This window comes from Lactuca saligna, chromosome 5, assembly GCF_052625555.1.
Source record: "Lactuca saligna cultivar CGN05327 chromosome 5, ASM5262555v1, whole genome shotgun sequence".
Taxonomy (NCBI): Eukaryota; Viridiplantae; Streptophyta; class Magnoliopsida; order Asterales; family Asteraceae; genus Lactuca; species Lactuca saligna.
Genome location: NC_136421.1, coordinates 224,987,244 through 225,004,716, shown reverse-complemented (window position 1 = coordinate 225,004,716; position 17,473 = coordinate 224,987,244). Strand labels below are relative to the sequence as shown.

The 17,473-nt window shown below is 39.1% G+C and overlaps 1 protein-coding gene across 7 annotated transcripts; it reads right to left on the bottom strand.

Annotated features, from left to right (window-relative positions):
- Positions 1–7,203: 7,203 nt before the first annotated feature.
- Positions 7,204–11,565, bottom strand: LOC144997349 (uncharacterized). Of its 7 annotated transcripts, none has more exons than XM_078957235.1 (4): positions 10,790–11,565; positions 10,502–10,675; positions 8,613–10,407; positions 7,204–7,939 (listed from the first exon to the last, which is right to left on the bottom strand). In XM_078957235.1, the coding sequence occupies exons 3-4, from the start codon at positions 8,654–8,656 to the stop codon at positions 7,327–7,329; spliced, it is 657 nt and encodes a 218-aa protein (XP_078813361.1). In that variant the 5' UTR covers positions 8,657–10,407; positions 10,502–10,675; positions 10,790–11,565; the 3' UTR covers positions 7,204–7,326. The 7 variants fall into 7 exon arrangements, with proteins under 7 accessions (XP_078813361.1, XP_078813357.1, XP_078813360.1 ...); XM_078957231.1 differs by having other exon boundaries at positions 7,204–8,946; positions 9,393–10,407; XM_078957234.1 differs by having other exon boundaries at positions 7,204–9,505; positions 10,207–10,407.
- Positions 11,566–17,473: the final 5,908 nt, after the last annotated feature.

Below are 17,473 nucleotides of genomic sequence, written 5' to 3'. Positions count from 1 at the left end.
TTTGCCAAAAGGTCACCTTCGATGGAACGAACTTTAGCGAATGGATAAGATACATTCGCACCATTGCTCGCTATGAGGATAAAGAGTATGTCCTCGATGAGAAGCTCGAGAAAATCAACCCCGAAGTTGCTACTCCCGAAGAAATCACCGCTTTCGAAACCCACGAGCGAGATGCAACGAAAGTACATTGCATCATGATCGCCACCATGAACTCCGAATTCCAAAAGTCCTACGAGGACATGTATCCATACGAGATGCATCAAGACTTGTTGGAGAGGTACCACCAAAACGCGAGGCAAGAGCGTTACGAGATTTTCACTAACATGATTTCCGCCAAGATGGGTCATGGAGAATCGCTTACCGTGCACTTGCAAAAGATGCAAAGGTATGTCGACCGCCTTCGCAAGTTAAACGTTGACTTTGGCGAAGACTTGGCGATCGACATGGTGCTTCACTCGTTGCCTCCGATGTACAACCAATTTAGGATGACCTACCACATGAACAAAGAGGAGGTCACTCTAAGTAAACTCCAAGGTCTTTTGAGGGTTGCTGAGAGCAACTTCAAGGACAAGTCTGTTGCACCTACTCCCAATCCATCCGCTGCTCCTGTCTTGGCTATTGGTCAAGGGAAGGGAAAGAAGAGGAAAGCTTCTTCAAGTAACTATCGCAAGGTGAAAGCCCGAGATGGTTCCTCTTCTAGTGGGACCAAAGTTGATCCCTCTAAGCCCTGCTCTAACCCGAAGGAGGCAGAGTGCCACCACTGCCACAAGATAGGACATTGGAAGCGAAGCTGCCCGGACTACCTGCAAGCCATCAAGGAAGGAAAGATCAAGCCATCTTTCGCAGGTATATATGCAATCAAATCTAACGATTCTAATCATGCTATTTCTTGGGTTCTTGACACCGGTTGTGGTTATCACATTTGTTCTAATGTGTAGGGACTAAGAAGAAGTAGGGATGTGGAGCAAGGAAGGATCAATCTAATCATGGGGAACAGAAGATCGTCGCCTGTGACCAAGATTGGAGTGTATTCTTTAGTGCTTAAGAATAGTTTAGTTTTAGATTTAAACAATTGTTGCTATTCGCCAGAAATGGCTAGAAACATCATTTCATTTCATGGTTTATATAGACAAGGATTTAGATTTTCTTTTAATAATGAGAATGGTTCTATTTTGGCTTATCTAAATAGTGTCTTTTATTTTGAAGCTATACCATGTAATGGAATATATGAAACTGTTATGATTGTTGATAACTTAGGCAATGATGTTTTAAATATTGATTCTTCCACGAGTATGGATAAATCATCCTTGTGGCATTGACGTCTTGGACATGTCAACAAGAAACGCATAGCCCAACTCCAAAAGGATGGAGTGTTGGAGTCATTCGACCTTAGGGAAGATGACACATGCAAGTCTTGTTTACTTGGAAAGATGACTAAGTCACCCTTCACGAGTACTTGTGAAAGGGGTGAGGGCCTATTGGACCTAATACATACCGATGTATGTGGACCCTTTAGATCCACCACGAAGGATGGGAACCGCTTCTATGTGACTTTTACCGATGACTATAGTAGATATGGGTATATCTACTTAATCAAGCAAAAGTCAGAAACCTTTGAAAAGTTCAAAGAGTTCAAGAATGAAGTGGAGAATCAATTGGGCAGGAAAATCAAGATGCTTCGAACCAATCGAGGAGGAGAGTACCTAAGTCTTGAATTCCACGAGTATCTCAAGGAGTGTGGAATAGTTTCGCAATTGACACCTCCTAGGACACCGCAACTGAATGGTGTGGCAGAAAGGCGTAATCGAACCTTATTGGATATGGTTCGCTCTATGATGAGTCGTGCTTCACTACCTATCTTCTTTTGGGGGTATGCCTTAGAGACTGCCGCCCATATCCTTAACCGAGTCCCTACTAAGAAGGTTGCCAAAACACCTCACGAGATGTGGACGGGGAAAGCTCCTTCGTTGGCACATATCAAGGTTTGGGGTTGCGAGGCTTTCGTAAGACGAGATACTCACGACAAGCTTGAACCTCGAAGTGAGTGATGTATTTTCATCGGCTACCCGCAAACTTCCTTTGGATATCTCTTCTATAGACCGAAAGATAATGTGATCTTTGTTGCGAGGAGAGGAGTTTTCCGAGAGAGAGAACTCATGAACCAAGGAGACAGTGGGAGGCAAGTCGAACTTGAAGAGATTCAAGAGTCGATAGATGAAGGAACCTTTACCGCTGGCATTCAACCCGAGGAGGAAACTCCGGTTGAACCGATTGACGAATCCTTACCTCTTAGACATTCCGATAGAGTTAGAGTTCATCCCCAGTTTTATGGTTTTCATATTACTACCGAAGGGGACACGTATATTAGTGATGGTACACTAGTAAATCTTGATGAACCTAATAGCTATAAGGAAGCCATGGCAGGCCCGGAGTCTGCGAAATGGAAAGAGGCGATGGATAGCGAGATCCAATCCATGTACGATAACCAAGTTTCGAATTTGGTTGATTATGTGCCCAAACGTAAGACCGTAGGGTGCAAGTGGATCTTCAAGAAGAAGACCGACGTGGATGGGAACGTACACACATATAAAGCGCGATTGGCCGCGAAGGGCTTTACTCAAACTCCCGGAGTTGACTATGATGAGACCTTCTCACCAGTTGCGAAGATTAAATCTATTAGAGTGATGCTAGCAATTGCCGCATTTCATGATTATGAGATTTGGCAAATGGATGTCAAGACTGCTTTCCTTAACGGAAAGTTGGCTGAGGATGTTTACATGGCTCAGCCAGAGGGGTTTGTGGATCCGAAGCATCCGAATAGAGTGTGTAAGCTTGAGAAGTCCATTTATGGACTTAAGCAAGCGTCTCGCAGATGGAATCTTTGCTTCGATGAGAAAGTCAAAGAGTTTGGATTTGTACGAAGCGAAGACGAATCTTGTGTATATGTCAAAGCCAGTGGGAGTATAGTAAGTTTCCTCATTCTATATGTCGATGACATATTGCTCATAGGAAACGACATCCCGACTCTGCAGGAGGTTAAATCCTGGCTCGGGAAGTGCTTCGCTATGAAAGACCTCGGAGAGGCTTCTTACATTTTGGGAATAAGGATAGTAAGAGAAAGAAGTAAGAGACTAATTGGACTTAGTCAGAATACTTACTTGGAGAAGGTACTAAAACGTTTTAGTATGGAAAACTCAAAGAAGGGAGAATTACCGATACAAGGAAATGCCAAGTTGAGTAAGACTCAAAGTCCGAGTACCGAAGCTGAGATAGCAGAAATGAGCCGAGTACCATACGCTTCCGCAGTTGGCTCAATCATGTACGCTATGACTTGTACTCGCCCTGATGTAGCCTTTGCTTTGAGCATGGTTAGCAGATATCAAGGGAATCCTGGCAAAGCACATTGGATTGCGGTGAAGAACATCCTTAAGTACCTTCGGAGGACGAAAGAATGGTTCTTAGTCCTTGGAGGGAGTGATGACTTGAAGGTGCGAGGGTATAGTGACGCCAGCTTTCAGACCGACAGGGACAACTACCGCTCGCAGTCGGGCTGGGTCTTTACCCTAAATGGAGGAGCAGTGACATGGAAAGGTTCCAAGCAGGAAACCGTAGCTGATTCAACGTGCGAATCAGAGTACATCGCAGCGAGCGAAGCGTCGAAGGAGGCAATATGGCTAAAGAACTTCATCGGTGATCTTGGAGTTGTGCCGGCCATAAAGGAGCCCATGGAGATTTTCTGTGATAACGAAGGTGCGGTTGCCTTGACCAAGGAACCGAGGGATCATGGTAGATCTCGACATATCGACAGAAAATATCACTTCATTAGACATCGTGTAGAAGAAGGACAACTCGTAGTGAAGAGGATATCATCAGAAGATAACCCAGCAGATCCGCTTACGAAGGGACTGAGTAGGGTTAAACACTTGCAGCATGCTAGGAGTATTGGGCTGAAGGATGATATTAGTATAGATTAGATAGTATTAGAAACGTATAATAGATAAATGTAATTAACATTTGATGATTAAATAAAGGAGTTTTATTTATGAGTAAAGTTACTGTCACATGTTTAACTATTGTTTCACTTTGCATGTTTTGACTTCCAGAATAATTGAATTTATTAGGAATAATCGAATTATTCAAATGGTCCACAATCGTTCATATGTTGGGAGTAGATATGAATGAAGATTGTCATGAATTGGTGTGTAGAATGTCTAAATGGTGTTAGACATAGCAAGGGTTGCTGCAACGTTCATGAGTGCTTATGAACTAGTTTTGAGCATTGGAATAAACCCGCGCTTGCTGGAATCACCTTATGGAATACGATATAAAAGGTGATCGCAAGACGATAATATCATATGGTCTTAAAACCTAGATATATGGTTTATTATTTGTTAATTGATTGTGCATTGATAATGCGAAAACGCATCAGTAACTTGATGTTATAAAACGCATTGTTGTGTATAGTTGGTTAATGAATAAGTAAATGCATATAAGTCGAAGTTTATTTGTAAATTTTATCCTAAGATGGTAGAAGAGATATCTTGGCCACTCGATGATTTGATTTGACTTATGTGCCGGGCCCGGTCAGAACTAAATTGATGTGTTCGATTAAGTTCTATGTCAAATAAATCGGAGATCGAGAAATCTAAATGCTTGACTAACCATTCCATAGGATTGTCAGCATGATATCTAACAGAGGACTGTACGATCCCTTATCTAAAGGACAAGATTGATTAGATCAGAGTTGACAGCGTCTTTGAGAGCTACGATTGCAAACCGAATTGTACTTGTATAGTTACTAGACTTATCCAAGTGGGAGACTGTTGGAATAGTGTCTAAGGCTGTAACTATATTCGGTTGTGCATGGTCCTTTTGGGTTGCCTTCACCATAGCAACTTGAAGGATGATTTATTAAGAGAGAGTAAATATTATAAGGAATAATATTTAGCTATTTGATTAATATAAGTCATAAATTAATTGGTATTAATTTGGTGACTTAAAGAGATTAATTGAATAAGAGGGTATAAACTGTCAATTGTTTGATAGTTAGACTTTAGACTGTAAATCCATTAGGGTTGACCTTGGACGGATTCTAAGAGCTTTAGGATAGCTCAAAATCGTCCATAGGGTTATCTATGGAATGGATTTGGATAGCCTTAAGAGAAGATTATCCAATTAGGGTTTAGGGTGAAACCCTTAAGGAGTCTACAAGTATAAATAGACCCTAGGGGTGAGGGAATTCGACACACAACCTTAAGCAAGGATACTCTGGCCGAATTCCTCCCCTCTCCTCTCTCCTAAATCATCTTGCTTGCTATTGGTGTTTGTAAGCCATTAGAGGAGTGACAATTGTGACTCTAGAAGCTCCAAGACAAACAAGATCAACAAGGGATTCAAAGGTATGATTCTAGATCTGTTTCAATTTTGTTATTTGACCTAATTAGCCATTAGAAGTCTTGGTTTCAAAAGCATGTTTATTAGAAAGCCTAGATCCAAGCAATAGGGTTTTGCATGCGCACATAGGAAAGTTCTTATGGCTAAAACCCATCAGGGTCTACCTAGCATTCTTCTCTTCATTGGTGGAAGAGGTGGTATGAAGTCAGTAGTTGGCCACATGTTGCTACCATTCATCCCCTGAATTAGATACTTATAGGTGTTCTTGTAGACTACTCCATAGAACATTGTATCAACATAACCACCAACATCTCTATTGAGGAATGATATAGTTGCAACTGAATGCACACATCCATACCCATTAAGTTGCCACACTCTACAAGTGCAAGTCTTCTTGTCCAGGTTAACAACATAGGACTCAGCCATGTTTCTTGTTTCAAATTGGTTAAGACCACTTGGTAAAACCTGCCAATACCTAGTGTAGGCATAACATAAGTAATTATATTAATTTATGAGTTTAGAGTTTAGAAAGTACCTTTGTGCGTTTTTTTAATTGATTCAGAAGGAGTGTAATTGTTGGGCAAGGCTTGTAATTAGGCCATGAACTACCTTTAATCTTTAAATAGTATATTCTCTCCATAACATACAATCTAATCTCATCTAACATGGTGATGATTGGCTTTTTCCTAGCATCTCTTATCACACTGTTGAAGCTCTTAGATAACCCATTCTCCACTGCACCACACATCTTTCCCTCTTGAAAAAACGCTCTACTCCAAGATTTGGGGTTGGTGTCCATAAGATAAGCAAAGGCTGCAGGGTTAAGCACTTAAATCTCCTTCATGGTAGCATTGAATAAAGGCTCAGTGGATACCTTGCTTGCCTTCCAAAACATGTTTTCATAATCCACACCACTGAATCTTTTCCTAAAGTTGGCAACAATATGCCTTGCATACTGCCTATAGGCAATATTTCCTTCACAGCCTCTAACAGCCCCTGTGCAACAATGGTAACAAATTATATAAAGGGTATGGAACTAGAATTTATTAAAATATGAAGTAAAACTAGTAACCTTATGCCGATCTGACATTAATGTTATACAAAAACCATCATTCAGTTGCAAGTCATCTCTAAGGTTTTCCAGAAACCATTTCCAATTTTCTTTGTTCTCTACACAGACAACTACCCATGCAATTGGAAATATGTGATTATTGGCATCTCTTCCTACAACAAATATGAGCTCACCACTACATAAGCCCTTTAAGAAACATCCATCTAAATTTATAACCCTTCTACAACTCCCTCTCCACCCTTGCTTAAGCCCATCAAAACACAAATAAAGTTTGCTAAAATAATTCTTACCATCTGGCATAGAATTGACATCAATTTTAACTGTTGATCCTGGATTTGATCTTCTAATCTCCTCACCATATGACCACAACTTTGCATAATGCTCCACTAATGTTCCTTCAATCAGTTCAATTGCATACTTATTTGCTCTTCTACACTGTTACATACTCACATCTATACCAAATTTCTCTTTAACCTCATCCCTAAGTAGCCTCACACTAACCTTTTGTTTCTATAAGAATTGTGTTGTGTAATGGGTACCTATCCATGAATAATTGACAATTGAACCTAACTTGAAGTTTCTTGCACAATTATGCTCATTTATAAGACTCTTTATCTAGAAAGACTTTTCCTCATTCATCCAAGAAGCCCACATCCTAAACTTGCACTGCCCATAACAACATTTCATTGACAACCTCCTACTATCATTTTTTTGTAACACAACTGATAAACATTTGCTACAACATAGTTACACATCATATGTTTAAGTTGTTTAGGACTCACAAATCTCATACCTAATACAGGTTTTTGCTTTTTCCAATGAACATTCTCATTGTAAATAGCCTGGTCAGTAGAAATTACCTAAACTTCATCTGGTGGATCATATGTATCTTCACGAGGTGGACTGTCTGGGGTGACTTGCTCCTTTGGGCACAACTTACTCAGAAACTCATCCTCCTTTGTCTTGTTTATAGCAATGCACTCATCATGATCACTGTCCCATTCCATGTGAATGTCATCATCTTGCTCTCCTTGCAAATCCTCGTTTGGACGTGGGATATCATCCATACCACCATGTAAATCTTGCATGTTGATACCATCATTCATATTTATACGACTGTGAACTTCTTCACGATCTTCATTTGCACCAGATAATTGGTCCAAAGAACTGCCAACTTCTGCTTGCTCTTCAAGATTCCATTGATGTACATTAACACCAAGATGGTCCATATATACATCGATTACACAATCAAAAGCATACCCTACTTCGATTATTTCCATGTAATCCATGTCATTCGCGATTAACCTTAAACCATCAGGAAAAACAATATCGGGCATGCAAAAGTACACATTCACGCATATCTCACATGCGAATCTTTCAAGGAACTCGACAAATTCCTTCTTGTCTATTCCAGCAAAATCAACATCATCAAATTGTTGCTCTGCTCCATCTGTGTAAGTAATAGAGGGATACCTGGTAAAAATTCCAGCAAAATGTAGATCAATCTTCATGAAAACGGCCATAGCAACAACAAAGTTTCCCAATTTGAGTGACTAACACTTGAAGAAAAGGATAGGACCGAAGAACAAATCAACAACGAAGTCCGATGCGGAAGTTATAGACAAAAGTGAAAGAAGGGGACAGTTGAGGGGTTTAAACGTACAGTATCTCTCATTAACTATTGTGCACACGTGGCAATGTAATCGCTTTATTGCATATGATGTGGAATGCCAAGTAGGATGGGGTCACCGGTTGACCCCTTCATTTTTTCAAGATTGCCCTTTTAAACCAACAAATAACAAGTTTATGCCCTTAAAATGCAAAAAATAGTCACGAGTAACCATTTAAACCATTATACGAAACTTTGTTGGGCTAGAGTGTCAGTAACCCTAAGTAAAATGAAGATTCCAGATATAAAAGTAGAAAACATTTGAACGACTCAACATACACAAACAAAAAATTCAGTATTAATATCTAAAAATCTTCAAACATGCAAGAAACATGCCATCATATTCAAAAGTAGGTTCAAACAATAAAAAATAAGAAACATTGAAGAAAGCAATAATAATCACCCCTAATCAGTTTTAGAGTAGAATTTGTTACCCTTAAATACATGTACAATTTAGTTTTGATCAGCATACCATACCTGTTTGATCCTGTAGGTATATTGGAAATGGTGAAAAAGTCCATGGAACGCAAGCTTGAAGATAGCTCTAGGGAGACATAATAACAGTTGAGCAGCAAAAGCACCAACAACAGAACATACCACAAATAAGTTTATTTCAAGTCGATTTCACTTTAAGCTTATAATTTAACAATAAGGTCTTTATAGTGACAACTTGGCTTTTGACAAATACGATGATTTAGCCGCGTTGATAGTCAGATCGGCCGATTAATAGCTTTCATTTGGCTGCAAAAATCACTAATTTTATATGTCACACACCACTAAGCTTCCCTCGAGAAAACGGAAGACATAATGTCTACAAATCTCGAAAAAAAAACAGAAAATTTAGTTATAATTCCATGTAAATATGGATCAATGAACCATCCTTTATCTTTTGTATCCTTGTTGAAATCCAAAAAAGAAAAATATATTACAATATGTATATCAAAATTATGTAATGAAAATGAAAACCAGGGAACATGCTTGACAACTTATTTATCAGGTCTTTTTTCTTTTGTCATTTTCCATGTTAATCCGTTATCAACAAACTCCATATAATTTCAATAATAGTTAGAAAATAAATTTAGGAGGAAATGAGCAAATTGAAGAAAAATTACATAAGTCCTTAAGATCAACGTTAGTGCAAATTAATCTAATTATCTTCAAATCGATTATATAAAGGGAAAACTATCAGCTAAAATAGATTACTATCATTATGCGTCATCAATAATTTAATATCATCTCAAATGCATTGAAACCTACCCAAAAAAGTCTTCAGTTGAGTCATTGCCAACATGAGCCATAATTGCATCACCATCATGCTAAATTAAATGACCACCAGGGTGCTCTTCAACATAAGGAGTAACATCACATACCTATGATAGATCAAGAAAGGATTTTATGAAAGAAAGTATAGTAGGCATGTTCAAGTTTGAAATTTTCATTGTTTGTTGCATCTCTGCTAACCTCTTTCTCCTTAAAGAACAAAAAAAAGGTGAAATTGATCTAAAATAACTTAGAAAATCAGAAAACCAAACCCTTTCCCATTGAAGGTTTCCTTGCTGACAAAGGCACAAATTCAGCAAACTCACATGGGAAAAAAAGAGAAATTACTACTTTCTTTAATTCAGTTTATGGATTTAAGGGAATTATATTTATATAAAAGCATGGTTGCAAAAATCGCTAATCGGTGGAGTAGCGATTAAGGATTAATCAGCTAGGCGGGGATTAATCAGAAGATTAATCGGGAACCATTAATTATTAAGAAAATGATTCAAAATTTTATAAATCTAACTCTAATCCTACAAAATAAGTGATTAATCGGCGATTAGGTCCGATTAAGTCCAGTTAGGGCCGATTAGGTCCGAATTTGACATGCGTTGACCAAACCCGATTAGGTCCGATTAAGTCCGATTAGGTCCAATCAATTCCAACTTTGACCTATATTGACCAAACCCGATTATAATGACCGGTTAGCAATAAATCTCATCGGTGGAGGTCCGATTAGCGATTAATCGCCGATTAATTGGCCGATTAGACTGATTTCTGCAACACAGTATAAAAGTATAAAACACACCTGCTCAGCAAGATTTCCAGTTTCCGAAAGAGCTTCTTGACTCTTAAAAGACAGTTTTGTTAATGTAATTGTATGAATAGCTCAAATTAATGCAATTAAAGGCACCAGGGCATGTGTCACAAGCGCCAATTGCGAAATTGCTGTGAATCCCACCAGAAATCTAGAAAAAAATGTCGCCATATAGTGTATAAAATTCCCTAGCTGAACACACACACACACACATACATACACATAGAGTTAATAATCTCATATGTATGAGTTCATAACCCAACAAAAAGACTTTATTTTTTTTTACCTTTTCACTAATGGCTTCTTGAACAATAATAACATTAGTATTGATCGCATATACAACATCTGAAGTTCTGACTTCAGTGTCTAAGAACTGAATAACTTGACGCGGTGTTGCTTATGGATTTGATCCTCATTTTTGTTGATTGTCTCTCTCTTGTCCACATCCAACATGATATCTCTGCACACACACATACATACACATACAAAAAAAACATGTTAAATTAACAATCCTTTTCAAGAATAATTCAAATTGATCGCTAAAAGGTTAAGAATTTATAACAAATAAACATACCTACCCATGAAGATGTCCATATTGCAGATCCACCTATAAGAAAGTAAAATGCATACTGCAAGAATTTGAGAAGAAATCAAAAGGAAGAAATTTTTATGTTCACATTTGTTGGATCTTAGAGGCATAAGAACAAACACTTAACGTGCAATGATTTGAAGGAGATGTTGTCAAATGCATCATAAACAGTAGTTGTTGTAGGTATTGCTTACGCATCGAGAGTTCCTTGTTGACGCAAGAATCGGTTTCCTGAAAGGGGTTTAATCTCAATCGAGATAGGTCATTGTCTTGTTTTAATTTTTGTTCTCGCCTAAATCTAAGTGGAAGAAAAAGAGAATAGTGAGAAACTGAAAAAATGTTAGAACCTGTAAACAAAAGAGGTCTCACTTCATAGCTTGAATCCAAAACTTTTCTCCCGACGAACCGTTTTCTGACCGAATAGAGGGTGGATACTTTTTACGTAGGGAAGAGGAGGAGAGGTTGTTTGCAGTCTGACCATGTCCATCGATGTTTATGGACCTTGTGGTTAGCTGCTTGACGGTGATGTTTCGAGCAACCATGGTTCTTCAATTCCAACATAAAGTTAATTAGCAATCAATAGTTGACGATGATATTCTGCCATAATCGTTGGAGAATTCACATATTTAACCTAAAAACATGAAGAAATCGATTTTGCATGAAGAAATTGATTTTAGGCGTCACAAGGAGAAGTTGATGGTGTTTCTTCCATGGCAGTGGGTTGAGAGAAATCGAAAAGAAAATGGTATTTGTGGAGCCTTGGCAACAAGAAAAAGAAAGAGGATATAGATACGGCGGTGATGAGTATTCTGATGATTTTTATGGTGTATTTTCAGTATGGTGACGCTACGCACTAGATCAGTTAGCAATTCTGGAACAGGCGAGGGATCAGGCGAGGGCTCTGGACCCAGGCAGCTCAATGATCGGATGAGAGAGTTCATTTCATCTGAGACCACACGCAGTATCATTGACCAGACTCCTGTGATCTTCGGTACGGTCAAGGAGGGCATTTTGGAGATTATTGACGAGAGTTTGGGTGCATTCTGTACCGAGATGGTGGCCATGTTAGGGGTGCGCACGATGACATTCAACGAGTTCCAAGCATGCAAAGCTCTAGACTACCATGGGGCTAGGGATCCCATTGCTAGCAGCAGGTGGTTGGCGGATGTTGCTGTGACATCCCCAAAATCACAGCCAGAAAAGACCGATTTTGTTTATGCTTTATAAAAATCAGAGTACTTCATTTTATAAAAAGGTTGCGGAATTTGTTCCCAGAAAAACATGGTAAATACGTTATTAAAACATTTTCGAAGAAACGTATTTATTTCATTTTAAAACATTTGGGATGTCATCGTTAATACAGGAACATAAGCATAAACAGAACTTACAATTATTCACACTAGTGGTCTACATCTCTTTAAATATCTCAGTGTAATGTCACTTCATATCAACACCTGTGGTATAAATAAACTGAGTGGGTCAGGTTGGGAAACCTGGTGAGCACATAGGGATTTCAATCCCACAATGTTATACCATATATATAGTTTAAAATTCACAAAATATACAATTTCACCATACATATATATAAACAACTCTTATCCCACCCCGTCGATCCTCGCAACGAGGCTATCCATACTCTCGGACCTAAGAGTAGTCGTTTTACCTACTCCATACTCTCGGATCAGAAATGAACGAATTTACCAAATCCATACTCTCGGACTAGGGACGAATGACTAATCCATACTCTCGGATTAAAGATGAATGATTATGCCTAATCCATACTCTCGGACTAGGGACAATAGCTAATCCATACTCTCGGATTAACGACGAATGATTATGCCTAATCCATATTCTCGGACTAGGGACAATGACTATGTCTAATCCATACTCCCGGATAAGTGACACATACTAACTTCTATTCTCTGAGTTTACCTCACTTGTACTCGTAAGAATATACTACCCAATATTCCTCATATTTAATTTAGGTCTACTCTTTATCCTAAATTATCAAATATAATCAGGTATGTTCTTTAACACGAATTTCAAGCAACATCAATTAACTCGCACATAAACATATAATTAATACTTCAATCAATACTTGTATTAAAATCATGTTCATGAAAGGGACTATGCACTCACCTGAGAAGGTGGTGACTCGGTACTCGGACAACGCTTCGTTTACTTTAAAATAATTTCCTTCGACGAAACCTAGTATTATCACCAATAGATTTTAGTCTATTATTCGCCGAGACTAATTAATAGTCTAGCTATTATTACTATTATATAAGCGTTAAAAAAATACTTATATAACCCATAATAATAGCCCAAGTATTTATTATATGTTCTTAATAACGTTCATATAATTAAATAAAAACTATATTAAAAATAGCGTAGACGTAGCTCACTTACAGCGGGTTTTATAGAAAACCAGGCTTTGCTTGGAGCAGCGTTTCCGAGCCGAAAAACTCTTCTTCTCGGAGCCGTCGAGCACTCCGGGGCTTCCGCCTCGTGCTAGGGAGAGAGTAAAGAGAAGAAAGAATGGGAAAGGTGTGAAGAAAATGAGGGTGGGAGAGGTGGTATTTATAGGGTGAAAATGGCTGAACTTGGTGCCACATGTCACCATCTAGTGGCAAGACTTGGGGAGAAAGCAATGGCCAAGATTGTGCCACATCACCCATTTTCGCACAACACACTTCCGACTTCTAAAATCCGTAACTTTTACATATGACCTCCGTTTTTGACGTTCTTTATATCCACGCGTAGGTAAAAATAATATCTACAACTTTCATTTTGACTCCGTCGGCTAATTCTCTACCGATCTTATATTTAACAGTACGAGGCGTTTAGACTGTTAAATGACCGCGAAGAATTCGTAACTCCTTCATACGGACTCCGTTTTCGTATGTCTTTTTACCATTGAGTTCCTATTAATGAGATCTTCAACTCTCATTTATTTCACATAAGACAAAAACCGCTCGAACTAAAATTCGAGTTTCGGGCTGTACACTGCTAAGCCGAATCTTAGAAAAATCATAACATTCCTCATACGAAGTCAGATTTGGGCGTTCTTTTTATTGACGCTCTTAGTTTAACATATTCTACGACTTTTGTTTAGATTGCTAAGGCTAAAAAGTCTTCTATCGTAAATTCACTATTTACGTCTTCCGGTGTTGTGCCGGTTTTGTCGTAAAACTTCGGCGGGCCATAACTTCTTCGTTATAACTCGGATTTCGGCGTTCTTTATATGTACGGAAACCTTGTGACATATTCTAAAACTTGTTTAAGACTATTCATTCTAAATAATCTTTTGTCGAAAAGTCATTTTTGACCCCTATTGCCTCTAAATTGACTAGCCCGGATCTGCGGGCGTTACAATTATCTCCCCCTTAGGATGATTACGTCCCGGAATCATCAACGAAACAAGGATCGTATAATGACTCCATACGTCATCTCTTCATCCTAGGTAATAATTATAACTTCTTTATTCCTTCAAGTTTATCTCTTAGACTTATTGACTGTAAGCAGTACTTGATCGTGCACTTGCTCTCTACCTCATATTAGACTCCAAATTATGACCTATCATCATGTGATGTACGTTTAGACTCAGGTATCTTAAATTCTAAAACAGACTAAGCCTTCCTTCATGTTCTAATGTGATATAATCATACTTTAACATGTAGCATTTCTAGCTACCAACGAGCGCGATACTTCTATTGATCGCTTTGATTATTAATCGTTTGGTTTAAGTCGGACGCTATATCAAACTTGGTTCTCTGAACCACGTAACCTACTCATCATAGTCGGACTCAAGGTGATATGACCACTAGGGTCGGGATAACAACAATCTTCTTAGTCATTACCGAAACAATGGTAACGGCATACTTGAATAAAACGAAATCAATTACTGGCTTCTTGGTAACCTTGTGACTTTCCCTGATCCTAGTGTGAGTCCTGTGCTTCCGGTAGTATAGGCCTCTACTACCATTCACACCTACTCATACTCGTCCCAAGTATTGTCCCGCAGTTTTTCCAAGTCACCATACAAGAAAACCATACAACAACTTAACACATCAGATAACAAAACAAAGGTTTTATATTATTTCTTGAAACTGTTACATAGGTGTTCAAGTTCACCCTAGACTATGCCTCTAACGGGCTACATCGTGAGGTACTATCTACACGATTACTCCATAACTCGATCCTCGGATGTCAAGCCTTCACTCTTGAATCCTTGCATTGTCATCTGCTTCGTCAAGGATCATTTGAAATGCTCTCGCCTTTGGCTTTGGTGGTACATTTGGCTTTGTAGCCCCTTCTCTCTTTGGGCAGTCTTGTTTGAAGTGTCCTTCTTCTCCACACTTAAAGCAGACTTCTCTCTTGGTTGTGCATTCACTGGCGTAATGACCAGTCTTCCCGCATTTAAAGCATGTCGTATATTTAGAGCATTTCCCGATGTGCTTCTTTCTACACTTGTCACACCATTGCGTTCCTTCTTCAAACTTCGAGAATTTTCTCTTCTCGCTGGACCTTGAAGATCCTTCAAACTTTCTCTTCTCGCCAACCTCCATCTTGCTGGAGGCTCTTCCCTTGATCATATCTTCGACAGACTTGGCAGCCCAGATAGCTGCCTCTAGAGTAGGTGCTTGATGCACTGGCACCGCGTACTCCCATGGAAGTCCTTTTGCGTACTTGTCGATTTTCTTCAGCTCATCCGGAACAAGACGCAAGGCGAACTCCATCTTCTCTGTGAAGTTGTTGGTGTATTCATCGATTGACATGCTTCCCTTCTTCAGGGTTAGAAACTGGTTCTCTAGCTCAAACAGGTTTTGAGCTGAGCAGTACTTTCGTTTGAATTGCACCAGAAATTCTGCCCATGTCAGTTGCAGAGGCTCATTAGGGCTCAGAGTCTTCCCCAAGGTATTCCACCAACGTACAACGCCTCCTCGAAACTGACGCAATGCAAATGTGGTCTGTAGCTTCCCTCTACAACCGCATGTCATGAAGGCTAACTCCATCTCCGAGATCCAATCCATGACCCCGATCGGATCCTCCTTTCCAGTGAAAGTCGATGGCTTGCAAGTCAGAAAATCCTTGTACTTGCATCCATTCCTCTCGACCTCGTCACCTTGGTTGTTTTGTCGAACTATTGGTGGGTTGACTTGACCAACAGTCCCACTGTAGTTTCCTTCCTCAGTCTGCCCTTCGTTCAACTCGGGCTGTTCGATCTGAATAGTGGCTTCCTCACGATTTTGCTGGAGCAAACGTCTAGTTTCCTCCATTTGACGATCCAACATCGCTTGGATCATCGCTTGCACTCCGGCCATTGTGACTGACTCAGGGGCGGCTTCCATCACCGGTATTTACTCAATCACTGGGGGTTGGTTTCTGTTCCCATTTGCATTCACTTTTCCGCTACGGGTTCTTGCCATCTTGATCTATACACCGAATAAGGTGAATCTAGATCTTTACTTAGGATTGACGGTTAAATCATCCTTATCACTCCGAAACGTTTATATGCTAGTTCTAATATCGTAGTCGTACGTTTAGAATCCTAAACACATAAGGTTTCCAAATCCGGTCGGCAACAGACCATAGATCCGAACAACTAACAGCATATCAGGCACAAGTATTTAGCACATAAAAGCATTTTAGGCATAATTCCTAAAATAAGCTAGTGCTCCCACCTCACAATCATCGCTTAGCATTCTAAGTTTAAGTCTAGAAATAAATCCATATTCCTAGTTCGCTTAAACTAATGCTCTGATACCAACTGTGACATCCCCAAAATCACAGCCAGAAAAGACCGATTTTGTTTATGCTTTATAAAAATCAGAGTACTTCATTTTATAAAAAGGTTGCGGAATTTGTTCCCAGAAAAACATGGTAAATACGTTATTAAAACATTTTCGAAGAAACGTATTTATTTCATTTTAAAACATTTGGGATGTCATCGTTAATACAGGAACATAAGCATAAACAGAACTTACAATTATTCACACTAGTGGTCTACATCTCTTTAAATATCTCAGTGTAATGTCACTTCATATCAACACCTGTGGTATAAATAAACTGAGTGGGTCAGGTTGGGAAACCTGGTGAGCACATAGGGATTTCAATCCCACAATGTTATACCATATATATAGTTTAAAATTCACAAAATATACAATTTCACCATACATATATATAAACAACTCTTATCCCACCCCGTCGATCCTCGCAACGAGGCTATCCATACTCTCGGACCTAAGAGTAGTCGTTTTACCTACTCCATACTCTCGGATCAGAAATGAACGAATTTACCAAATCCATACTCTCGGACTAGGGACGAATGACTAATCCATACTCTCGGATTAAAGATGAATGATTATGCCTAATCCATACTCTCGGACTAGGGACAATAGCTAATCCATACTCTCGGATTAACGACGAATGATTATGCCTAATCCATATTCTCGGACTAGGGACAATGACTATGTCTAATCCATACTCCCGGATAAGTGACACATACTAACTTCTATTCTCTGAGTTTACCTCACTTGTACTCGTAAGAATATACTACCCAATATTCCTCATATTTAATTTAGGTCTACTCTTTATCCTAAATTATCAAATATAATCAGGTATGTTCTTTAACACGAATTTCAAGCAACATCAATTAACTCGCACATA